Here is a 27,559-nt window from a genome sequence, read left to right as displayed (position 1 = left end):
CTAAAACCATCTGGTCACCTTGTTGATATTACCTAATACAGGGAAAGACAAGGAAATTGCAAACAGAACCCCCCAAAAGCACTAACGATCTGGAAAAGACTGATGTATTGGATTATATTAAAACTAAGAACTTCTCTTCATCAATGACATACAAAACAGTGTGAAAACCTAAACCATACAGTGACATGTACCACACATATCATCAATAGAAGATATGCATCTGGAATATATAAAACATTACTACAAAAAATTAAGAAAAAGAGAACAGAATAGGAAAAAATCACAAGAAACTTAAAAGAGCACTATTTCAGAAAAGAGAACTTCAATTGATGATTAAACATATAAAATTTTTTAAATATTAACCATACTAAATCTTAGAGAACTAAAGAAGCCCTTCAGTTCTTAAGAAGATGTAAATTCAAATTGCAACCTATCAATTATACATTCATCAGAATCCTTAAATTTAAAATGTCTTATAACAGCAAGTATTGTCAAGAGTGTAGAGCATTAAGTAAATTCATACAGCCCTGGAAAGCATATAATTTCAGATAGCAATTTTATAAGAGCTAATCCTCTAAAATTGAAAAAACGGGTACCCAACAAAGACTAGCAAAAATGTCTGCACTCGTGAATCAAGAGACACATGAGAATCCTCTAAGCCCACCAACTTTAATGGTTTAAAAAAAAACTGAATTATCAATAGAAAAATAGCAGAATGATTATATGAAGTGAGGTATAATCATATCAATATAATCAAATACTCTATGGCATTGAAAACATCAAATTATAGTTACATGGATGCAGTTATTTATTCTTTCAGGCTCCATGGTTTTCACAGTTCTTTCTATAACACAATGGCATCTTCCAAGGTGAAATCCTTCCAGACTTTCAGGATGTTCACCTTATCAGAGTTCCCTTCCATAGCATTGACAATCCTTTTCATTGAGTCCTGTGTATAATGAACCTTAAAGGTTCTTATGAGGCCCTGATCTAGAGGCTGAATTAGAGACATTGTGGGAGAGGGTAAGTAGAGCTTTGGATGACTTCAGTATTGAAGTCAAGATGTGGGTGGCCAGGGGGCACTGCCCAATATAAAAAAGAACTTTAAAAGGCAGTTCCTTATAGGCAGACTTCCCTGGTGGCTCAGACGGTAAAGTGTCTGCCTACAATGCAGGAGACTTGGGTTCGATCCCTGGGTAGGGAAGATCCCCTGGAGAAGGAAATGGCAACCCACTCCAGTACTCTTGCCTGGAAAATCCCATGAGCAGAGGAGCATGGTAGGCTTCAGTCCATAGGGCTGCAGAGTAGGACACGACTAAGCAACTTCACTATGGTCAAGGTACTTCCTGACTTTAGGAACAAAGCATCAATAAGACCAATTAAAAAAAAAAAATAAATATATATATATATATATATATATTTTTTTTTCCCTTGTCTAGGCCTTCTTGTACAACCAAAGACAATCTTTTCCTTTCTAGGTTCCTTGATTGGCAGCTTTATAGATAATGGCAATCCTGATCATAAACCTGATTTCATTTACACAAAACAGTAGAGCTAGCCTATCCCTTCCTGATTTAATCCTGGTGTGTGCTTCTCTTCCTTACTCATAGAAGTCCTTCGTGGCATTTTTTTTTTTTTTAAGAATAGAACATTTTCATCTGCATTAAAAATCTGCTCGAGAAGATATCCTTTCTCATCAATGAGTTTCTTAATGGCATCTGGGAAGTCATTTGCTCTCTCTCAGTCAGCAGAAGCTGCTTCTCCTGTCCTCTTGACATCTTTAAGCCAAACCTCTTTTTAAAATTATCAAACCATTCTTTGCTGACAAAATTCTCCAGCTGTAGACCCTTCACCTTCCTTTCGCTGTAAGTTGACATATAATGACTTCACTTATCCTTGAATAAGAGACAGCTATAGGTGTACATTTCTTAGAGAAATCATTAAAAGAAACCTAAATAAACTGCATTTTCAATATTAGATTAAAGCTATTATGCAATGAGTACAAGGCTTGAGCACCTTCTGGGGTAGCAGAAGTGACAGCTTCACAAATTTCCTATTGTTTTATTTTTTACAATGGTCCTTATGCTGGATTCATTAATCTTGAAATGGCAGGTAACCGCAGCTACAGACCTCAATCTATAGGACATAGCAAGCAATTAAACCTTTTCCTATAGTGTCATGACTTTGCTTCTCAGGAGCACTTCCAGTATCACAGGTGGCACTTCATATGGGTCCCCCGGTTTCAGGGTTTACAACACTGCACCAAACACGATGAAAAATACACAAGAACCATGAAAGACCACTTTTTACAGTGATGTATAATTTACTGGACATAAGAACTGCTCGTGAAGATATGATTAGCATCACAAGGCATTTAAAGCGGATATTCATAGCACTTGAGCTCACTGCAATAGCAACACAAGTGGCTACAAGATTATTACAGTAGTAAACTATATATTATTGTCAATTTCATGCAGTTATAATTTAATACTGCATCTTCACATTTATTTACATTAATTCCAACTGCAAATGGGGCCTTGTAAGGTCTTATAGGTGCATGCATAACTTTTCACTAATTTTACCTTTTCATAATAAATTTTTAAAGGCTTCCCGGGTAGAGCTAGTGAAAAAGAAGTCGCCTGCCAATACAGAAGACATAAGAGAGGCCAGCTCAAACCCTGGGTCGGGAAGATCCCCTGAAGGAGGGCATGCCAAACCACTCCAGTATTCTTGCCTGGAGAATCCCATGGACAGAGCAGCCTGGCAGGCTACAGTCCATTGGGTCACAAAGAGTCAGACACGACTGAAGCAACTTAGCACATAATAAATTTTTGTTTATTTTAGTAAATGATAAATTAGTATCAACACATATTTTATACATTTATGACATTTTTCTTAATTTTTTCAATGCTTCTCAATTATAGGGTTTGTCTGTGATTTTTTTCCAAATTGTCCCAAATACTCAAACATTTTTTCTAATATATAATTGAAAAAATTCCATGTTTAAGAGGACCCATCCAGTTGAAACACATGTTGTTCACAGGCCACTTGCAGTCTCATACCACTGTAGTTGGAAAAGATGTTTGATACAATTTCAAACTTCTTTTAATCCACTGCCCCAGTATTTAATGTTTTTAATGTCATATTATCTTTTGGTTCTGTATATCCCTTAACTACTTATTGTGAATACAGAAGATTTTACTATGTTTGTCTTTTAACCTACTAGCTTCAAAAGTAGCTGGTCTATTACTTTTTATTGTATGTTTGATTTTACCAATGAGATTTTCCTTTTCATAATTTTCACATTTCTACGTGGCCTCTTCTTTTCCACTTAGAGAAGTCCTGTTAACACGTCTGGCCTTTAAGACCGGTTTTGTGGTGCTAAACTCTTTCAGCTTTTGCTTGTCTGTGAACTCTTCACCTACCCCTTCAAATGTGACTAACTTTACTTGATAAAATATTTCTCAGTTCAGTTCAGTTCAGTTGCTCAGTCGTGTCTGACTCTTTGTGACCCCATGAATTGCAGCACGCCAGCCCTCCCTGTCCATCACCAACTCCCGGAATTCACTCAGACTCACGTCCATCGAGTCAGTGATGCCATCCAGCCATCTCATCCTCTGTCGTCCCCTTCTCCTCCTGCCCCCAATCCCTCCCAGCATCAGAGTCTTTTCCAATGAGTCAGCTCTTCACATGAGATGGCCAAAGTACTGGAGTTTCAGCTTCAGAATCATTCCTTCCAAAGAAATCCCAGGGCTGATCTCCTTTAGGATGGACTGGTTGGATCTCCTTGCAGTCCAAGGGGCTCTCAAGAGTCTTCTCCAACACCACAGTTCAAAAGCATCAATTCTTCGGCACTCAGCCTTCTTCACAGTCCAACTCTCACATCCATACATGACCACTGGAAAAACCATAGCCTTGACTAGATGGACTTTAGTGGGCAAAGTAATATCTCTGCTTTTGACTATGCTATCTAGGTTGGTCATAACTTTTCTTCCAAGGAGTAAGCGTCTTTTAAAATATTGTTGGTTGTAGGCATTTTCTTATCACTTTGAATGCACTGTGCCTTTCCTTTCTGGTCTGCAAAGGTTCTACTGGAAAGTCAGTTTATAGTCTTGAGTTCCCATGTATGTAATCAGTTGCTTTTCACTTGATGCTTATGAAATTCTCTTTTACTTTAATTTTTGCCATTTTAAATATAATGTGTTTTGATGTAGACCTCTTTGGATTCATCTTCTTTTGGACTCTGTTTCCTGGGCCTGATGTCCGTTTCCTTCCCCAGGTTGGTAAAGTTTTCAGATATTATTTCTTCAAATAAATTCTCTGTCCCTTTCTCTCCCTTCTCTGTTTGCAATCCGTATAATGAAAATGTCAGTACATTTTATGCCATCTCAGAGGTCTCTTAAACTATCCTTATTTCTTTTTTTTTCATTTTTCTGTTCAGCTTGGGTATTTTCATATACTCTGTCTTCCAGTTGGCTGGTCCTGTTCCCCTATCTCATTTAAGCCACTGTTGATTCGTTTCAGCGTTTTTTTCATTTCAGTTATGGTACTGTTCAGATTCTCACTGTGTTCATCCATTCTTCTCCCAAGTTTAGTGAGCATCTTTATGATCATTACTTTGAAATTTTTATTGGGCAGATTGCTTATCTCCAATTCGTTTAGTTCCGTTTCAGAGGTTGTGTCTCATTCCCTTATTTGGACATACTCCTCCCTCTTATTTTGCTTAATGCTCTGAGTTTATTTCTATTTCTTAGGTAGGTGGGTTATGTTTCCCAATCTTCAAGAAGTGGCCTTCTGTAGGAGATTGTCCTATGCAGCCCAGAAGTATGCTTGCCTCTGGTAACCAGAACTATATGGTGAAGGGGTACCCCCTATATGAGCTGTGTGTACCCTTCTGTATGACACTACATACTCCTGTGGGTATGCTGGTAGGCAGATGTGGCCTCTGGTCTGGTGAGCTATGAGACCATGCTTTACATAGTAGCTGCAGGCCCGCTAGAATGTGGGGTAGGCTTCCTGTATAGTTGGCTGAATGGCCCAGGGAAAGTGGATGGCAGGTTCAAGGCTGCTACCAGCTCACTGGTGGTCAGGGCCAGGACCTCACACGACTGTCTGCATTCCCCTGCAGGGCTTGGGGCTTGTGCCAGCTCACTGATGGGTGGCTAAGTCCCTGGTGGAAAGAGGCTACAGGGAGAATTCCAAAATGACACTTGCCAGTACCAGTGTTATCACTATCACAGTAGAACAAGATCTCAAAAGTGTCTGCCACTAGTATCTCCATCGCAGGCAGAGATCCAGCTGCTTCCTGCCTCACTGGGAAGCTCTCCAAAATGAGCACATGCATCTGACCTAGGTTCCTTTCAAACTACTGCCTCAGCACTGGGAGTCAAAGGGTTTGAGATTTTCTGCACATCCTTTAAGAGAGGAGTCTCTGTTTCCAATAGCTCCCTGGCTTTCATGAATGTAAGCCCTGCTGCTTTTCAAAGCCAGACATTCTGAGAGCTTGTCTTTCTGGTATTGGCTCAGTGGGCTGAGAAGCCCAATGTGAGGCTCAGACCCACTACTCCTTCATGACTGTAATATTTCTACCATTTGTGGATCACCAGCCCAGTGGTGTGGGTCCTGAATATACTGTGTCGCCACCTCACTTACTCATCTCATCGTGGTTCCTTAATGTCTTTTATAGCAGGAATGTCCTTTCTGCTAGTCTTCAGGTCAATGTCATAGATAGTTTTCCTGTAATTAGTTGTAATTTTGATGTGTCTATGGGAGGAAATCAGTTCAGGTTCTTCCTACTCTGTCCTCTTGGTCACTATATTTTACAATTATTTTATTCTAACAATCCCAACAATTCTATATGTATTGAGACCTACTCTGACATTCTAGAGTTAAAACCACTTAACTTTGCACATGAATTTGGGCAAACTCGGGAAGACAGTGAAGGACAGGGAAGTCTGGTGTGCTGCAGTCCATGGGGTCACAAAGAATCGGACACAACTTAGCGACTGAAGAATAACATCTTTGTTATGTCTGATGTCAACGCAATCATCAAACTGGAAATCATGGACAAGGCAAAGTCTCCTTAGAGCCAGCTTCCAATGACAAAAGCTCTGATAAAAGAAATGGAGAAGCCTGCAAAGGTTCTAAGAGATGAATGGGAATCAAGGAACAATCTGACTCTAAATCTCAGACATTTCACTAATCTAAACCTAGAAGTCACTAACCTAAACCTAGAAGTCACACTTAAAGAACAGGTCATTTAAGGTTATTCAAATAAAAGTGCAATAGTTAAGGATGTCAAGCAAGCTGCCAAGTGAACATAACTACTTGTGGAAAGGTGTGTGACTCTTGCAACAATCAGTCTTAAAACCTAGTCTTTTATAATAAAGGTTTGGAGCTTAAGGCACAATCCAGTGTAGAGGGGTGGAATGGAGCAAGAGTTATTCCATGCAATTTTCCAGGACTTGGGCTGTTCCTAAGTCCTGCAGTCTTGTAGGTCCTCATCTTTATCTCCACTGAAGCATTATATGGGGAAAGAGAGCTTGTATAACACAAGAGCTTTTAAGGGGCCAGGTCTGAAGTGGTGGACATAATCCAATTGCATGACCTCCAACCTAATTCTGATAGAAAATGGGAAACAATGCCTAATTGTGTTCAGTAAGTTTTCGTAACTGACAACTAAATGAAATTCAATCTAATGGAGTTCTGGAGGATGATGTGTTGGCTTAGAAACACTGATGGCAGAACTAACATTTAAATTTGAAAGTTCCTAACAATCCAAGAGCTTTAAACTCAAAAAGACACACTCAACAATTCAAATATTTACCTGACATGGGAGGTTTTATATTAATATTCAAGTTGACCTTCCTACCAGGATAAGTACCATTTTCCCCCCTTCCCAAGAAGAATTGAAGCAAGAGGCGGGGGGTGTGGAAATAATTAGGAAAAACAAAATCCAAAAATACACTAATTTACATTTGTTTTATAAAACCCTGTGTGCTGTGCTGTGCTTAGTCACTTCAGTTATGTCCGACTCTGCAACTCCAGGAACTGTAGCCCACCAGATTCCTCTGTCTGTGAGGATTCTCCAGGCAATACTAGAATACTAGAGTGGGTTGCCATGCCCTCCTCCAGGGGATCTTCCCAGCCCAGGGATCAAACCCAGGTCTCCCGCATTGCAGACAGATTCTTTACCATCTGAGCCACCAGGGAAGCCTAGAAACCCCTACTATGTCCCAAAAACTAGTCTAAAGAGGAAGGCACAAATTTGATCATCCAAAAATGGAAAAGGTACTGACATCATCCTCTGCCTCCCACCATCAAAACAACATAGATTAAAATGGGTAATAATTTTAAATACTGCTGGTCTAAAGGTAAACTGGAGAGGAAAAATTGCTCAGGAAGAAGATTCTCCTATGGAAATATTTCTTGAAGTGTGGCAAAAACTATTAATGTTGCAATGCTTATAATAAAGCAAAATTTTGATCCCATCATAGAGTTTAAGTCACCATTTTCCAGGAGATTCTTCTTCACCCTACTTTTGAGAGCCAGAGTCTTAATCCTACCATAAAATAAAAGTGAAAGTGAAGTCGCTCAGTCATGTCTGACTCTTTGCGACCCTGTGGTCTGTAGCCCACCAGGTTCCTCCGTCAATGGGATTCTCCAGGCAAGAATACTGGAGTGGGTTGCCATTTCCTTCTCCAGGGGAATCTTCCCAACCCAGAGATCGAACCCAGGTCTCCCACATTGCAGTCAGACGCTTTAACCTCTGAGCCACCAGGGAAACCCAATCCTACCATAAGTAGCTGTGAAAAAGTTATGACTACTAAAGAGGAAAGATGTAAGGAAGAGAAAGGGGGGATTCAGTTATGAATTAAACTACTAAACTTAAAATATCCTGCTTACTAATAGTGCCATATATCTCAGGTAGTTATATTTATAGTTCCAAATGCCTTTGAGAAATTTTATCTTCAATTTACTACTGATAAAAAGTAAAGCATGATTCTGGGTCAACCCAAAAATTTGGATTAAATTACCAACATAATATCTAATAACATCATGAATGTATATATTTGTCTCCAGAAAGAAATAAATTGCTCTAAGATCTCACCCTGTTTATGTAACTTATATGCAGAGTACATCATGAGAAATGCTGGGCTGGAAGAAGCACAAGCTGGAATAAAGATTGCCGGGAGAAATATCAATAACCTCAGATATGCAGATGACACCACCCTTATGGAAGAAAGCCTCTTGATGAAACTAAAAGAGGAGAGTGAAAAAGTTGGCTTAAAGCTCAACATGCAGAAAACTAAGATCATGGCATCTGGTCCCATCACTTCATAACAATAGATGGGGAAACAGTGGAAACAGTTGGGAACAGTCAGACTTTATTTTTGGGGACTCCAAAATCACTGCAGATGGTGACTGCAGCCATGAAATTAAAAGACGCTTACTCCTTGGAAGGAAAGTTATGACCAACCTAGACAGCATATTAAAAAGCGGAGACATTACTTTGCCAACAAAGGTCCATCTAGTCAAGGCTACGGTTTTTCCAGTAGTCATGTATGGATGTGAGTGTTGGACTGTAAAGAAAGCTGAGCACCAAAGAACTGATGCTTCTGAACTGTGGTGTTGGAGAAGACTCTTGAGAGTCCCTTGGACTGCAAGGAGATCCAACCAGTCCATTCTAAAGGAGATCAGTCCTGGGTGTTCTTTGGAAGGAATGATGATAAAGCTGAAACTCCAGTACTTCAGCCACCTCATGCGAAGAGTTGACTCATTGGAAAAGACTCTGATGCTGGGAGGAATTGAGGGCAGGAGGAGAAGGGGACGACAGAGGATGAGATGGCTGGATGGCATCACCGACTCAATGGACATGAGTCTGAGTGAACTCTGGGAGTTGATGATGGACAGGGAGGCCTGGTGTTCTGCGATTCATGGGGTCGCAAAGAGTTGGACACGACTGAGCGACTGAACTGAAGATCTTATATACAATAAATAAAACAACAAAGGTAAACACCAATTAACCAGATCAGTGGTTCTCAGTGGGGATAAATGTGTGGGTAACAATTATCTCCATAATTATGGAGTTCTAATGGACCATATTAAAATAACTAAAAAAAGAGGCAGAGGATGATAGATGACCTGAATGCACAAGGCAACTCCACATGACAAAAAGAGTCAATCCAAATTTTACACCTTGGAAAACAGAAAATAAAGAGATTTGTCCATAATTATTTGACAGTAGAACCTAACCTTTTTACTGATAAACAAAAATTAGTTTTCCATGTTTATAATATATAGTGAATTTTCTAGGAATGCAATTACCACATAAGTTGAAAATAGACCATATATAATTTTATTTACAATTTAACAAAGATGAATTCAACTAATCAGACTGTCAAGAATCTGCTTGCAATTCAGGAGATCTGGGTTTGATCCTTGGATCTGGAAGATCCTCTGGAGAAGGAAATGGCTACCCACTCCAGTATTCCTGTCTGGAGAAATCCATGGACAGAGGAGCTGGCGGGCTACAGTCTATCGGTGGCAAAGAATTGGACACAACTGAGGCACTACTGCTATCACACTGAATTAAACAGATTTGGACCAAAATTCCATTTATAACATGGTCCCTCTAAGTTTCCATGCTAACAAAGGGGCTATTATTCATCTCTAAAGGCCATAACACTATCTATTTTTTAATACAAATTTATTTATTTTAATTGGAGACTAACTACTTTACCATATTGTATTGGTTTAGGAAAATTCATTAAGTTCTAGAGATGCTATTCCACCATCACTGAGAACAACTGACCTAATGATTTGATGTTTCCTTTGTCCAACCAAAATATTTTGAGCTTCATACTTACTGGGTACAATATATAACACGTTATTGACTCACACTTCCTGTTTGTACCTGAGTAGACTGCACTCATCTCACATGCTAGTAAAGTAATGCTCAAAATTCTCCAAGCCAGGCTTCAGCAATACGTGAACTGTGAACTTCCTGATGGTCAAGCTGGTTTTAGAAAAGGCAGAGGAACCAGAGATCAAATTGCCAACATCCACTGGGTCATGGAAAAAGCAAGAGAGTTCCAGAAAAACATCTATTTCTGCTTTATTGACTATGCCAAAGCCTTTGACTGTGTGGATCACAATAAACTATGGAAAATTCTGAAAGAGATGGAATACCAGACCTTGAGAAATCTGTGTGCAGGTCAGGAAGCAGCAGTTAGAACTGGACATGGAACAACAGACTGGTTCCAAATAGGAAAAGGAGTACGTCAAGGCTGTACACTATCATCCTGCTTATTTAACTTCTATGCAGAGTACATCATGAGAAACGCTGGACTGGAAGAAGCACAAGCTGGAATCAAGACTGCCGGGAGAGATATCAATAACCTCAGATATGCAGATGACACCACCCTTATGGAAGAAAGTGAAAAGGAACTAAAAAGCCTCTTGATGAAAGTGAAAGAAGAGAGTGAAAAAGTTGGCCTAAAGCTTAACATTCAAAAAACAAAGATCATGGCATCTGGTCCCATCACTTCATGGGAAATAGATGAGGAAACAGTGTCAGACTTTATTTTGGGGGGGCTCCAAAATCACTGCAGATGGTGACTGTAGCCATGAAATTAAAAGACGCTTACTCTTTGGAAGAAAAGCTACGACCAACCTAGATAGTATATTCAAAAGCAGAGACATTACTTTGCCGACTAAGGTCCGTCTAGTCAAGGCTATGGTTTTTCCTGTGGTCATGTATGGATGTGAGAGTTGGACTGTGAAGAAGGCTGAGCGCCGAAGAATTGATGCGTTTGAACTGTGGTGTTGGAGAAGACTCCTGAGAGTCCTTTGGACTGCAAGGAGATCCAACCAGTCCATTCTGAAGATTAGCCCTGGGATTTCTTTGGAAGGAATGATGATAAAGCTGAAACTCCAGTACTTTGGCCACCTCATGCGAAGAGTTGACTCATTGGAAAAGACTCTGATGCTGGGAGGGATTGTGGGCAGGAGGAGAAGGGGACGACAGAGGATGAGATGGCTGGATGGCATCACTGACTCGATGGGCGTGAGTCTGAGTGAACTTCGGGAGTTGGTGATGGACAGGGAGGCCTGGCGTGCTGCGATTCATGGGGTCGCAAAGAGTTGGACACGACTGAGAGACTGAGAACTGAACTGAGACATGAGTAGCTTTGCAACTAAAAGAGAAATAAAGATCTTCATTCTTTATGCAGAATATTGAAAGGTATAGGAAACTAACTACTGTAGTCATGGTGAAACCATAAAAACCATGGGAGTTGGCCAGACAATCTCATAAGTATATACCATAATATTTTATCAAAACTTCTTCTACCTATTTTTATCTGAAATGTTTTATTTCCCACCAAGAAACATCCATATCTATCAGAAGTGTTGTCAGAGGTTGAAAGAAAAATAAATGAACCACTGACCTTCTTAAAACTTAAAACTTCTTAAAACTTCTGACCTTCTTTAAACATGCATTGAAAATGACACACATTGTATTGTACGTAATGCAAACAAGCGTCACCTTCACGTTGTTAACTGAGAAATTTTACAGGAAAAATATGTGTGTTTTCCTTAAAGTCTGCATGTTGCTCCTCAAACTGAAAAAATTTTCCAGAGAAACAATTTTCACTCATTTCATGTTAGCTTATATTTTCATTAAATTCATTTTTTTAACTTACCAATTTTGAGTTCCAACTGTGTTCAGGCCAGTGCCAGAATGAAGACTCTACCATGGTAAGATTAATAATTTGGTGTTCCTTTAAATAAATATTTTGACCCCATACTGAAGGCCTGCCCAGGATGTCTGCTATTCCCCTCCCCCCATCTTATACCACAGGAAATGCATTGTTAAAATTTTCTCTAATTATTTCCCATGAGGTTCATGGGAAAAGACTCTGAAAAGGTTGGCAACCCACAACTCCACATTCCCAGGACCTTCATATTATTGATGATGAGCACTTGAGCACTAATTTATCAACTGGACATTTAAGCTTCCTGCTGGCTTCACTCCATGTTAGTCAGTATTTCTTTATCATCTCTCCCTGAAAGCTGTTGCTTGTCTTCAGATTTCTGGCCATTTGGTCACCCTATAATCTCAGGACTCCAACGCTTTCAAGAAAACTCAGGAATCTGCATTTGCCCAGCTTTGTTTCTTTCATTGTAAAGGTGGGAACAATGCTTTTTCCAGCTCTCTGCATCCTTGAGCAAAAACTAGAAATGCTGTGATCATGTTCACGTTCACTTCTTTGCTTTGTTAATGTTGTTCCCCCTTCTCTTTACTATATTCTCTACTCAGAAAACTTGAACTCTCCTCAACTTTCATCTTAAATACGCCCTGTTCTAACTATCCTTATTCTTCCATGATAAATCAATCATTCCTTTCAGTCCTCATTCAATATTTTCTTCATTCTATTCCACTGAACAAATTTATTGAACATTTACATTGTCGTACTGATGCAACAGTCCCCAAAGAGTTTCACTTAATAAAGGATATAAGCAAGTACACATATAATACATTGGAAAAATTCATAAATAGCAAGAGACTCAATTTCAGTTTTGAGAGGTTATGAAAAATCCACCAGAAGATGTGATGTCTAACTACATGTGCATGCTGCGCTAAGCTGCTTCAGTCGTGTCCAACTCTCTGCAACCCTATGGACTGTAGCTCGCCAGGCTCCTCTGTCCATGGAATTCTACAGGCAAGAATATTGGAGTGGGTTGTCATGCCCTCCTCTGGGGGATCGTCCTGACCCAGGGACGATCTTTACATCTCCAGCATTAGGCGGGTTCTTTACCACTAAGTGCCACCTGGGAAGCCCCCTTCTAACTACATTTGTTGTTGTTCTGTTGCTCAGTGGTATCCTACTCTTTGCAACTCCTTACTTAAAGCCAAACAGAAATTATCCTGGGAAGAAGGAAAGGCTCATTCATAAGCATCTCAAAGCACTAATTTAAGAGAGTGTAGTATATTTTGCCTAGTGTCTCCACTGCAAGCCTAATACTTTAAGTAAAAGCCAAGTATTATTCATCTTCATTAACAGTACGAAGCACTCACTTCATGATTGTCTACTGACATGAGTGACTAACTTTGCTTCCTAACAAGAGCATTTTTTCCAGTATAAGCACATGGCAGGAAATTACTGCTTTAAATTATTGCTTTAAGAATGAGGACCCTAGACTTCCCTGGCAGTCCAGTGGTTAAGAATCCACCTGCCAATGCAAGGGACATGGGTTCAATCCCTGGTCTGGGATGATTCCATGTACCGCATGGCAACTAAGCCCTGGAATCACAACTACTGAGTTCACACAAGGCAACTAATGAGCCCAAGTGCCCGAGAGTCCGAGGTCTGCACCAAGAGATGCATCAATGAGAAGAGCATGCATCGCAATGAAGAGTAGCCCTCACTCACCGCAACTAGAGAAGACCCAGTGCAATCAAAAAAAAAAAAATTAATTAACTTAAAAAAATTTTGTGGGGATGCTAATGTCACCACTGCCCCACACTGAAATAAATAAAACAAATATGTATACAAAAATAAATATAGGTATTTAATATAAATATGTAATATAAACATTTCTATTTTATAAATATATTGTATATGCCATGTAAATTACAAATATAAATGAATAAAACAAATAAGTAAAATGAAAAAGCAATGAGAGTAATTCTATCCATAAAAACTTAGAGTGAAGTAAGTAAGAAAGAAAAACACCAATACAGTATATTAACGTATATATATGGAATTTAGAAAGATGATAATGATGACCCTATATGTGAGACAGCAAAAGAGACACAGATGTAAAGAACAGACTTTTAGACTCTGTGGGAGAAGGTAAGGGTGGGGCAATTTGAGAGAATAGCATTGAAACATGTATATTACCATATGTGAAATAGATCACCAATCCACGTTTGATGCATGAGACAGGGTGCTCAGGGCCAGAGCACTGGGATGACCCTGAGGGATGGGATGGGGAGAGAGGTGGGAGGGGGGGTTCAGGATGTGGAACACATGTACACCCATGGCTGATTCATGTCAATGTACGGCAAAAACCACTACAATATTGCAAAGTAATTAGCCTCCAATTAAAATTAATTAATTAATTTTAAAAAAAGAAAAAATTAAACAAAAAAAAAACTATCTACAAAATACACCCACAATTTAGTATTCCAATTTCTCCCAATTTGTAAAAAATTTCCCCTAATTATAGTAACTAGCAGTAAAATGTACTTTCTTCATTCAGAACTACATAAATTATTTTTCTAATATTTAATGCATATGTGAAATCTTATAACTGTATATCTAAGCTTACAAACCCATGAGTTCAGTGAATTAAAATACTGTCTCTTTCACCTGGAATCAAAAATGTGTTACTAAAGTACTACATCACCCAAGAGATAATTATTATGGATGGCTCTGCCATTTACGAAAAAACAAAGTACAAATTTAAACTGTCAGTGTTTAAAATGATATTAGAAGCTCAACAAAAATATTTGTTGCTTAAGACCAAGATTTACTACATAAATCACTAGGAAAAGGGGAAGCAAGAAACAGGGGAAAATGAAAATGAAGGGCTCTTGTTAAGAATCTATTAAAATTTTAATATGGCAACAGCAGAACATTCAATCAGTCAAGAAGCTCTTCTAAGCATGAGGCCCTGTGCAAATGCACATGTCACATGACCACAAAGTTAGCCGTGCTTATAACAAACAGTATATGGCCTTGTAAAATACTGGTGGCATCTCTGACTTAAAGCATAGGACTCTGCTTAATTGAATTGGTACTGAGAACAAAATAGCCTTCTTTAACAGGAATTTCCCTATGATCTTATGCTTTGTCTTTACTTTTAAGTTTAGAGACTATGGAGAAGGGATAAAAACTTGTTCTGTTCATTTTCTCTTGAAAACCGATGACACCTCAGAGACTAGCCAAAGATATGATCATCGAACATGAAAACTGCAGGATAGTTCTACAGCAAATAATATATTTGTTCTAAGTAAAAACAAACAGAAAGATCATTTTCCAAGGCTAACAGATTTATTTGGATATAAACTTTTATTTATATACAGATAGATACAGTTTTGGAGAACGCTTTATTAATCTTTAAAAAAATTGTGTGGTCTATGTCAAATACAGTATATTATATCTAATACGAAGACAAGTGCATGCAGATAAATAATTCAAAACTATCAAAATGATTTTAATATATAAAGAATATAAGTAACAAAAAACATTTAAATAACCTGAAACAATTAGTTTTTTGTTTTTTGTTGTTTTTTTGTTTTTTTTTTTTTATGTGCCCTGAAGTTTTTAAAGTTACTTCTTTTGGAGGTGGGCGAGAATCAATCTTCAGATTAACAACTAAATTACAAAAAGACAAAAAAACACTCATAGAACTACGAAAAGCAGAGTAACAACAAGAGTGGGTTCACGTCTAATGAAATAAGAGAAAAAAAAGGAAATGAGTACAAGAAACCAACTGAGAGGCTTAATGAGATTTCGATGATCAGGATTAATAATAAAAGATTTAAAATAAAGAAATGCACAGAAACATTGAATTTCAGTTCTTTAACAATATATAGAGGAAAATTATAAAGATAGCCACCCAAATTTGAGATTTCATATATAAGATGTTCTAGAAAAATAAAAATATTTCTTTTTATCAGAAAGGTACAAAAGACAAATATTCTATGGGCTCTGTTTTAAAACTTCCACACAATTGTCATTTAAAGGCTTAAGCTGTCTGAAGATTGATAAAATGCAAATCAGCATAGTTGATGATAATATTGGTTGCTTAACTAACACAACACTAAACTTCAAAGGGAAACCTGTAGCAATCACTTCCACAGCACAAATTTAACCCACAAAAGTTCTATAAAGTAATTTTTACTTACAATTGGCATTGATCACCTTTTATTCCTTTAGTTGTGCAGAAACATTTTCCAGTGTGCATATGACAAATATTTGCATGGCCACTGCATGTACAAGCTGTAAGTCAAAACCAAAATGATACTGAATATTCCCCATCACAAACATGTACATCACATTTCAGGGAAGATTTTATTATCTTATTTTTAAAATAATCGATTATCCTCTTGCCATCCAAATACTAGGGTTATGACATGGGTTATTTTTAAAATGAAAGGGAAGTTAATTTACTCATTTAAAATTTTTTGTGAAACACTTCAAAGTCTTTGGAATATGCTTAAGTCGAGTGTGGATCCAAGTATTTATCTCACCCTTTTTTGGACGTTTTTCCATTTCTAATTTGGAACATCTTCTTAATAAAATGAGTTTCAAAGAACACAAGATCTTTAGAGTCACAAGATCTTTTGAGTCAAACAGCTTAGCTACAAAATGCACATCTATAATCACTAGTATGTTGACCGTGGGCAATTTATATAAACCTCTCTAGTCTTAGTCTCTCTGTCTTCAAAAGCAGGGAGATACTCTTGGGACTTTTGTGAGAATTAAATGAGATAATGTATTTTAAATTCTGAACACATATCAAGGACTTAATAAATTTAACTGTTACCTCCACTACTGTTACCACTGCCAACAATAAAATAATATAATTTTTATGTATTGTATAAAGTTTCTTTGCCCAAAAATCATTCTTTCAAATTTCTAAAGTCATTCTCAGTTTTAGTATTCCAGAATATTACCTGAAACATGCCACAGTATAATAGTTATACCCAGTGAATTTTGTTCATATGAACTCATTTCATTTTCTTACTCCACATTCCTTTGTTAAAGATCAGTGTTCCAAATATTTAGGACACAAACCTCATACTTCATTGTGCCCAACACCTAATCAGCCAGTAGGTTCTAGATTCTACAAGGAAGCATCTTTCTTGTATCTGACCTTTCCTTTCCACGGTGATAGCCATCACTCAAGCCCTGTCACTTACACTCTCTGACTGATACCAATATAAGTCAGTAACTGATCATTCTACCTACAGTTTGGCTACAATTTCATTCCTCAACCTTCAGACATGTTTTAAAAAGACAGGGCTGATCATGCCATTAGGCCTTTCAAAAACTTTTAATGAGAACTATTGTGTTTCTGCACACAATCAGCTAGTTAAACAATTCTACTGATAAAAATGAAATTATTTGGCTTTCTCCTGATTTTCATACACATTTAAAAATGAGATAATGAGCCACTATTTTGATCAAAATATAAAATACTGTCATGTGGAGTTATTTGCTTGCGCATTCAGGATACCTATCATCTTCTGCCTCTTTTTAAATTATTTTAATAGGATCCATTAGAACTTTATAATTATAGAGATAATTGTCATCCCCACATTTATCCCCACTGAGAACCACTGATCTAATTAATTTGTATTCCTAGGATATAAAATCTTTGTGGCAAAATATTGCAGAAACTAAGCTTCTCATTGCTTATGATCACTTGCTTTGAAAAAACACATAATTAATGTACAGTAAAAACATACAACATTACATACACACAAAAAATAATTTTGGCAGTAGGTACATTTTTATGAACCTCGGTTTGCTTTCTTCAAGAGATGAGATTTTCTTTCTTCAATAGATAGGAATAGCAGACCACCTTACCTGCCTCCTAAGAAATCTGTATGCAGGTCAAGAAGCAACAGTTAGAACTGGACATGGAACAACGGACTGGTTCCAAATTGGAAAAGGAGTACGTCAAGGCTGTATAATGTCACTCTGCTTATTTAGCTTATTAGCAGAGTACATAATGGGAAATGCCGGACTGGATGAAGAACAAGCTGAAATCAAGATTGCCAGGAGAAATATCAATGACCTCAGATGACACCACCATTACGGCAGAAAGCAAAGAAGAACTAAAGAGCCTTTTTATGAAAGTGAAAGAGGAGACTGAAAAAGTTGGCTTAAAACTCAACATTCAGAAAACTAAGACCATGGTATCCGGTCCTATCATTTCATGGCAAACAGACGGGGAAACAATGGAAACAGTGAGAGACTTTATTCTGGGGGGCTCCAAAATCACTGCAGATGGTGACTGCAGCCATGAAATTAAAAGATACTAGCTCCTTGGAAGAAAAGCTATAACCAACCTAGGCAGCATATTTAACGGCAGAGACATTACTTTGCCAACAAATGTCCATCTAGTCAAAGCTATGGTTTTTCCAGCAGTCATGTATGGACTTGAGGGTTGGACTATAAAGAAAGCTGAGTGCCAAAAAATTGATGCTTTTGAACTGTGGTGTTGGAGAAGACTCTTGAGAGTCCCTTGGACTGCATGGAGATCCAACCAGTCAATCCTAAAGGAAATCAGTCTTGAATATTCCCTGGAAGGACTGATGCTGAAGCTGAAACTCCAATACTTCAGCCACCTGATGCAAAGAACTGACTCATTTGAAAAGATCCTGATGCTGGGAAAGACTGAAGGCAGGAGAAGGGGATGACAGAGGATGAGAAAGTTGGATGACATCACTGACTTGATAGACATGAGTTTGAGTAAGCTCCGGGAGTTGGTGATAGACAGGGAAGCCTGGTGTGCTGCAGTCCATGGGGTCACAAAGAGTCGGACACAAATGAGCTACTGAAGTGAACTGAGGTTTTATTTTAAAAATTTCTACATAACAGTGTTTTTCCTTCATAAAGAACATGTAAATAGATCGGATTTACGTTTGTGAATAAACTCTGGAAACACAATATGTGAGAATCACAGAAATGAATGACAAGGTACAGAACTGCAAGGAAAAGGAAATTATCCAGAGCAAAAAAGGAACTCAGATGTACTGATGACAGGTAACATCATAAACAGTAAATGAATATAACATGATATCTTTTAATATTAACTTGAAGTTTCACAGTAATACTATTTGTATTAAAACTACACTAAAAAAATGATATACATTAATATTTTAGAACTTGGGTAAACATTTTATTTATTCTTACGGCAGAGCTAAATAATGTCATACTTGCGGTGTTTCTTTAAAGAATTATCATTGTATAGTAACTTTAATAATTTCTGAGACAAAAAAATTGTGTTAAAATACTTTTCAATGTAAACTCATTTTGAGAGAACTCCCTTGAGGTGCTATACTTTGGGCTAAAATGGCACAAATGTATTTTAAATTCAATTGTTTAAAATGTATATTTTATGACATGACAATGTTGAAATTATTCTGTTTTTGTCAGCATTTAAGGTTATCTTTTTATGCTGAATAAGCACCTATAAAATCACCATACTGTGGCCTTTTATTTGGTAAATTTTCTATGATGATGATTTTACAGCTTAGATGTACACTAGAGGAACATTATGTGGTCACATGGTATTTCTGTTTCCCTATAATATAAATTTTCAATATCAACTTACAACTGAAACTAAAAAATAAGGATAGGAAAACAAATGCTATAAAAGTTATTCAAATAAATTGTATATAAAGAACATACTTTAGAAAAATGAAACCAAACAGTAGTCATTGGCAATATTTGTTTCAAAGTTAGTTTACATGCTTAGAGCTTTAATTTCTATGTCACTGCTATTTCTCACAAACACAACTTCTGGGAGTTGGGAAATCATGTCCATTTAATTTCCTTTCTACATTTCTAACATAATTATACTTGATATTTAGTAGATATACATTAGGTTTCACATATAGTAAGAGTTCTGGAAAAGACTAATGTTCAAACAGCCACATGACTTAAAATTATATTTTTCTTCTTATATTTTTATTTACAGTTCTAAGTCCAAATATTCACCATCTGTGGCTTATGCAAATAGGAAAAAACATAGTTGAAGTAAAAATAAATATGAAAAGTCAATGTCAATATCTTAGAAGTCCGATTTTTCTCACTGATATAAATATGAAATGCCGATATCAATATCTTAGCAATCTGATTTTTCTCACTAAAAACTCAAAAATTATAAATATTATCACATATTAACCTGTTACTCAGAGTACGATTTCGTTTTCTTCTGGAAAGATAACTCTCATAATTTAAAATATGTCATTTCATTTATAAGATTACTTGGTTTACTTGGGATATTGGGCAACTGTATTTGCCTAAATACAGAGTAAATGAGAAATTAAGAAATGCTTCTTTCCCCAACAAGTAAAGTACAGTGAAACTCAGTTATTCTGTCCTTGTTCCAGTTGCTGGATGCTACTGGGTGAAAGGCAGTACTCTAGAGCTATTCTGAGGATATGACGGTGAACAATAATCTACAGCTTAAGGACTGGAACTGACGAGTAAATGGCACTGTTTTGAGGATTTAAATTACAGACTGAAAAGTCTTAAAGTGCCAAGAGGGCTATAAGTTTCATATTTTACATTTCAAAGCCATCCAACATATTGAAAAATGAAAAAAAAAACCTCTTAACCATCTGTTTAAGAATTAGTAAACTATATCTATGAGGCCAAGTCCTCATTTCCTATTTTTAAAGGGCTCGTAACTTGAGAATGGTTTCTACACATGGAAACCATTGTGAAGAAGGAGGAGGAGTTGAAGCTGGAGGGAAAGAGGAAGCAGAGGAGGCAGCAGTAAAGCAACAATCACACCCGGGTCAGAAAAATGATCATTCACTCTCTGATCCTTTAGAGGAAAAAAAAAAAGGCCAACTCCAGAAACACAATCAGAAAGCCTGAAGTCACATAACTGGTCAGTTTTACATTCTGAATGAATGTTAAAAACTAAGACCTCATTTAAAACCAACAAGGGGGCTTCCCTGGTGGCTGAGTGGTAAAGAATCCATATGCCAATGTAGGAGACACAGGTTCAATGCCTGATCTGGGAAGATCGTCAAGACTGTATATTGTCACCCTGCTTATTTAACTTATATGCAAATTACATCATGAGAAACACTGGGCTGGAAGAAGCACAAGCTGGAATCAAGATTGCCGGGAGAAATATCAATCACCTCAGATATGCAGATGACACCACCCTTATGGCAGAAACTGAAGAGGAACTAAAGAGCCTCTTGATGAAAGTGAAAGAGGAGAGTGAAAAAGTTGGCTTAAAGCTCAACATTCAGAAAACGAAGATCATGGCATCTGGTCCCATCACTTCATGGGAAATAGATGGGAAACAGTGGAAACAGTGTCAGACTTTATTTTTGGGGCTCCAAAATCACTGCAGATGGTGATTGCAACCATGAAATTAAAAGACACTTACTGCTTGGAAGAAAAGTTATGACCAATCTAGATAGCATATTGAAAAGCAGAGACATTACTTTGCCAACAAATGTCAGTCTAGTCAAGGCTGTGGTTTTTCCAGTGGTCGTGTATGGATGTGAGAGTTGGACTGTGAAGAAAGCTGAGCACTGAAGAATTGATGCTTTTGAATTGCGGTGTTGGAGAAGACTCCTGAGAGTCCCTTGGACTGCAAGGAGATCCAACCAGTCCATTCTGAAGGAGATCAGCCCTGGGATTTCTTTGGAAGGAATGATGCTAAAGCTGAAACTCCAGTACTTTGGTCACCTCATGCGAAGAGCTGACTCATTGGAAAAGACTCTGATGCTGGGAGGGATTGGGGGCAGGAGGAGAAGGGGACGACAGAGGATGAGATGGCTGGATGGCAACATGGACTCGATGGGCATGAGTCTGAGTGAACTCCGGGAGATGGTGATGGACAGGGAGGCCTGGCGTGCTTCGATTCATGGGGTCGCAAAGAGTCGGACACGACTGAGTGACTGAACTGAACGGAACTGAAGCTCGAGTGCCACCGCTACTGACCCTATGCTCCAGAGCACAGGAGCCCCAACTACTAAGACCACACGCCACAACCACTGAAGCTGCTGTGTCCCAGAGCCCGTGCTCTGCAATAAGAGAAGCCAGTGTCAGAGAGGCCTGCACGCTGCAATCAGCAGCAGCCCCTGCTCCACAGCTAGAGGAAAGCCCACACAGCAACAAAGACCCAACGCAGCTGTAAATAAATAAATAAAATGTGTTACACACAAAACGAGGTTCTGGTTTTCCTTTTTGACAGAAGAGGGTTAGGCATAAACACTGGAAAATTTTGACCAAATTAATTTCAACCCAACTGTCCTGGAATTGTATTTTTAATATCTTCTATTTAGCTTGGATAAATGAGCAACTTTAGTCATATTTCATTTTCTAACACTAGCAAGATAAATTTCTTGAACACCCCAACCACTACCATTAGTTTTTGACCTCTTCGACTTCTTATATTTTCTTTCTTTAATCTGTAGCTTTCATTCAGCTAAAAAAGTAGGGCAAAATGTTAATACCCTGGGCTAGAGAAAAGGCAAGAAAGCCACATATTATTAGAATTATTCACAAACCAAACATCAATAATAAGTGAAATACCAGGCATTTTTTCCCATATTAAGTTCTACCACCAAAAATTACTGCTTGGCTCAAGTTCAAATTCTAAACTCCAAATTATTTAATTTTTATCATGTCTCTTTTCAAATCTGCATTGCTTTCAATGAGATTATTTTTTAAAGTTGCATTGAATTATAAAAACACTGATACACAGATAAATACATAGATGCACAGATATATACACAGATAAATTCACAGACAGACAAAACAGAGAAGAGAAAGCTTTTCATTGTAGAAAAAATATCTAACTGATACTGTAGAAAGGATGATAGAATTAGAAAATCTCCATTTGGAAAAAAAAATCATAAAAATAGTAGATAAAAGTTTGAAAACTAATATGATATTCACATAGTCTCAAAGTATCTCCTACAAGACATTTTTCCATTAAAGGAGAAAACAGTAAATTTCATAGTGAAGAAATCTGGCAGACACTACTTTAACCAAGTGTTCATAGTGAACACTATCATTTACTGAATGAAAACAGCATGTAACTCCTGATATGGTGAGAAGAATTTAGCATAACTACACGGCTATTTCTGCCAAAAGTGTGCAATCAAATGTTATGATGAAGAAATGTCACACAATGCCAAACTGTAGTACATTCAATGTTGTTGTTGTTGTTCAGTTACTAAGTCATGTCTGATTCTTTGTGATCTCACAGACTGTTCAGTTCAGTCGCTCAGTGTTGTCCGACTCTGCGACCCCATGAATCACAGCACGCCAGGCCTCCCTGTCCATCACCAACTCCTGGAGTTCACTCAGACTCACATCCATCGAGTCCATGATGCCATCCAGCCATTTCATCCTCTGTCGCCCCCTTTTCCTCCTGCCCTCAATCCCTCCCAGCATCAAAGTCTTTTGCAATGAGTCAACTCTTCGCATGAGGTGGCCAAAGTACTGAAGTTTCAGCTTTAGCATCATTCCTTCCAAAGAAATCCCAGGGTTGATCTCCTTCAGAATGGACTGGTTGGATCTCCTTGCAGTCCAAGGGACTCTCAAGAGTCTTCTCCAACACTACAGTTCAAAAGCATCAATTCTTCAGTGCTCAGCTTTCTTCACAGTCCAACTCTCACATCCATACATGAATACTGGAAAAACCATAGCCTTGACTAGACAGACCTTAGTTGGCAAAGTAGAGACATGCAAAAACAGGCCATACAGGTTTCCTGGGACACCTGAAAACAGAGCATTCTATGAAACCTTTCCTAAACTGAAATGGTGTAAAACAAAGGGGACATTAGCATAGGACACATCTTGCTAACAGTGTACAAAATAAATCAAGACAAAGCACAGATGTTCACAGAAGCAATTCTAAGCTACAGCAGCTTGATGCTGAGATGCTGAGGGTAATTCCCAGGGAAGGAGTTTGGTAGTGCCACTTTTGTAGCTTGGGGGGTTGCTGTTTCTCTAATTGTTCAGTCATTTAGTCATGTTCGACTCCTTGCGACCCCATGGACTGCAGCACGCCAGGCAACCCTGTCCTTCACCATCTCCCAAAGCCTACTCAAACTCATGTCCATTGAGTTGGTAACGCCATCCAACCATCTCGTCCCATGTTGCCCCCTTCTTCTCCTGGCTTCAGTCTTTCCCAGCATCAGGGTCTTTTCTAATAAATCAGCTCTGTGCATCAGGTGGCCAAAGCATTGGGAGCTTCAGCTTCAGCATCAGCTCTTCCAGTGAATATTCAAGGTTGGTTTTCTTTAGGGTTGCCTGGTTTGATCTCCTTCCAGTCGAAGGGACTCTCAAGAGTCTTCTCCAACATCACAGTTCAAAAGAATCAGTTATTCAGTGTTTACCATTCTTTATGGTCCAACTCTCACATCATTACACGACTACTCGAAAAACTAGAGCTTTGACTATATGGATGGACCTTTGTCCACAAAGTAATGTCTCTGCTTTATAATAGCTGTCTAGGTCAGTCATAGCTTTTCTTTCAAGGAGCAAATGTCTTTTAAGTTCATGGCTGCAGTCACTGTCCGCAGTGATTTTGGAGCACAAAAAAATAAAGTCTGTCACAGTTTCCATTGTGTCCCATCTATTTGCCATGAAGTGATGGCACTGGAAGCCATGATCTTTGTTTTTTGAATGCTGAGTTTTAAGTCAGCTTTTTCACTCTCCTCTTTCAACCTTCATTAAAAGGCTCTTTAGTTCCTCTTCACTTTCTGCCATAAGGGTGGAGTCATCTGTGTATGTGAGGTTATTGATAGTTCTCCCCGCAGTCTTGACTCCAGCTTGTGCTTCTTCCAGTCCAGCATTTCTCATGATGTACTCTGCATATAAGTTAAATAAGCAGGGTGACAATATACAGCCTTGACGTACTCCTTTTCCTATTTGGAACCAGTCTGTTGTTCCACGTTTGGTTCTAACTGTTGTTTCTTGACCCGCATACAAGGTTTCAGGAGAGAGGTAAGGTGGTTTTGTGTTCCCATCTCTTGAAGAATTTTCCACAGTTTGTTGTGATCTACATATTCAAAGGCTTAATGTAGTCAGTGAGGCAGAAGTAGATTTTTTTTTTTTAGTTCCCTCACTTTTCCCATGATCCAACGGATGTTGGCAATTTGATCTCTGGTTTCTCTGCCTTTTCTAAATCCAGCTTATACACCTGGAAGTTCTCAGTTCACCTACTGTTAAAGTTCACCTACTAGCTTGAAGGATTTTGAGTATTACATTGCCAGCATGTGAAATGAGCAAAATTGTCCAACATTCTTTGGAATTAGAATTAAAACTGACCTTTCCCAGTCCTATAGCCATGGCTGAGTTTTCCAAATGTGGTGACATACTGTGTGCAGCACTTTTACAGCATTATCGTTTAGGTTTTTAAACAGCTCAACTGGAATTCCATCACCTCAACTAGCTCTGTTCATAGTGATGCTTCCTAAGGCCTACTTCACCTCGCATGCCAGGATGTCTGGCTCTAAGTGAGTGGCCAGACCATCATGGTTATCTGGATCATTAAGACCTTTTTGTACCGTTCATCTGTATGTTCTTGCCACCTCTTCTTAATCTCTTCTGCTTCTGTTAGGTACACGCCATTTCTGTCCTTTACTGTACCCATCTTCCCATGAAATGTTCCATTGTTATCTCCAATTTTCTTGAAGAAATCTCTAGTCTTTCCCATTATACTGAATCCCTCTATTTCTTTGCATTGTTTACTTAAGAAGGCTTTCTTACCTCTCCTTGCTATTCTCTGGAACTCTGCATTCAGTTGGGTATATCATTTCCTTTCTTCTTTGCCTTTTGCTTCTCTTATCAGTTACTTGTAAAGTCTTCTCAGATAACAACTTTGCTTTCTTGCATTTCTTTTTCTTGGGGATGGTTATGATCACCATCTCCTGTACAATGTTACAAAATTCCATTTAGAGTTCTTCAGACACTCTGTCTACCAAATCTAATCCCTTGAGTTTATTTGTCATCTCCACTGTATAATCATAAGGGGTTTGTTTTAGGTCATACCTGAATGGTCTAGTGGTTGTCCCTCTTGTTGACCAGTTGCTTAGTGGTGTCCAACTCTGTGACCCCCATGGACCACAGCACGCAAGCCTTCCCTGTCTTTCACTGTCTCCCAGAGTTGTTCAAACTCATGTTCATTGAGTCAATGATGCCATCCAACCATCTCATCCTTTGTCACGTCTTTCTCTGCCTAACCTCAATCTTTACCAGTTTAGGGGTCTTTTCCAACGAATTGGCTCTTTGCTTCAGGTGGCCAAAGTAAAGGAGCTTAAGCATCAGCATCAGTCCCTCCAGGGAACATTCAGGGTTGATCTTCTTTAGGATTGATGAGTTTGATCTCCTTACTGTCCAAGGGACTCTCAAGAGTCTACCCCTTTCTTCAAGTTAAGCCTGAATTTTGCAATAAGGACCTCGTGACCTGAGCCACAGTCAGCACTAGGTCTTGTTCTTGCTGACTGTATAGAGCTTCTGCATCTTTGGCTGCAAAAAAGAGAATCACTCTGATTTTGGTGTTGACCATCTGGTGATATTCACTGTAGAGTGATATCTTGTGTGCAGTATAAGCATCAATGTTACTGGCCTGATTTCTATAACTATAATGTAGATAAGAGAATTCCCAGGTTTTAAAAAATAAATCCAAAAATGATTAGGGAAAAGAGGGACATCAAGCCTATGATATTTAATTGAGAGATAAGAAGAGAAAAAACTAATTTGAAAGAATATCCTAAACAACTTTTCTGTGTAAAATTATGCTCCCCAAAATTAATAGACCCTTTTGACTTTGAAAAGATTAAATATATCTACACTTAAAAACAGATAATAAAAAAAAGATAATAAAATACACTTTTATGAATTCTACTTGTAAGTCAGTAATAACATGCTAACTGTATTTGAAGAGTTCCTTGTTTTTCTTATATGTTACTAAGGGTATGTTTTTATATTTTTGAGTGAAGGGATGTGCTTAACAATATATAAAATTAAAAATAATTTCATTTCTCAAGAAAATATTAGTCCCTATTTTTAAAAGAAAAGTCACCCCATGTGAAGAATTATCCAAATGCCTTCTATTGCCAACAATGGGATTCATAATCACAATACAGCTTTGAACCTGAAAGAGTTAACTGCTGGCAGATAGAAGAATAAACAAAATATACTCTTAGGATCATTAAATATACAAATCATATGGTATAGGGAAATAAATATTTTTGATGTCAGCTGAAAACATTTGTAGGATGATACATTCACTAACATGACCCCCAAATTAATAGGTAAGTGAAGTGAAATGTAGATGGTAAGCTTAGGGAAGTCAGACACCAAGATTCTATTCTATTGTCTGAAAAACTAAAAACTGAGAAGAATTATATAAATTCCATTTTTTTCCTTATCCAAACTTCATATAACTCCATTTATAGGTACTTAATGAAAAATTTATATACAAAATATTGGATTATTACTCAATAAGTTATGAGTACAGACTGAAACACCATTTATAATTATTGACACTAACCCTCATTTAGAGAAAAACAATATGTACCCTTTGAGTCAATATTGCTTCTTGCCTCTGTTACTGAAAAATAAAAGAAAACTGAAAAATTAACATGCCAAAAATCATAACCTGCTTTTTACCTCTGGCTCTAAAGTGAAACAATTGGTTGAAATGTGAAAGCCATCTAGCCAGAAAGTCTGAATTCCACTTTCTCTTGGATTATATAAAAATGAGTAAAACGTATCACATAAACATTATATTTTCTTAGTAACTAATTTTAGCAACCGACTAA

General features: G+C 37.9%; 1 protein-coding gene across 1 annotated transcript in view; it reads right to left on the bottom strand.

Annotated features, from left to right (window-relative positions):
- ATRNL1 (attractin like 1) overlaps positions 1 to 27,559 on the bottom strand; it is a 785,280-nt gene that overhangs the window by 530,232 nt on the left and 227,489 nt on the right. Inside the window, exon 20 of the mRNA XM_068961441.1 lies at positions 15,920 to 16,013. Within this exon, the coding sequence (XP_068817542.1) occupies positions 15,920 to 16,013 (94 nt within the window). The remainder of the gene's footprint in view (positions 1 to 15,919; positions 16,014 to 27,559) is intronic.

The sequence above is a fragment of the Capricornis sumatraensis genome, chromosome 23, assembly GCF_032405125.1.
Source record: "Capricornis sumatraensis isolate serow.1 chromosome 23, serow.2, whole genome shotgun sequence".
Lineage (NCBI taxonomy): Eukaryota > Metazoa > Chordata > Mammalia > Artiodactyla > Bovidae > Capricornis > Capricornis sumatraensis.
The sequence above is the reverse complement of the archived record's forward strand: the minus strand, read 5'-3'. Positions and strand labels throughout refer to the sequence as shown.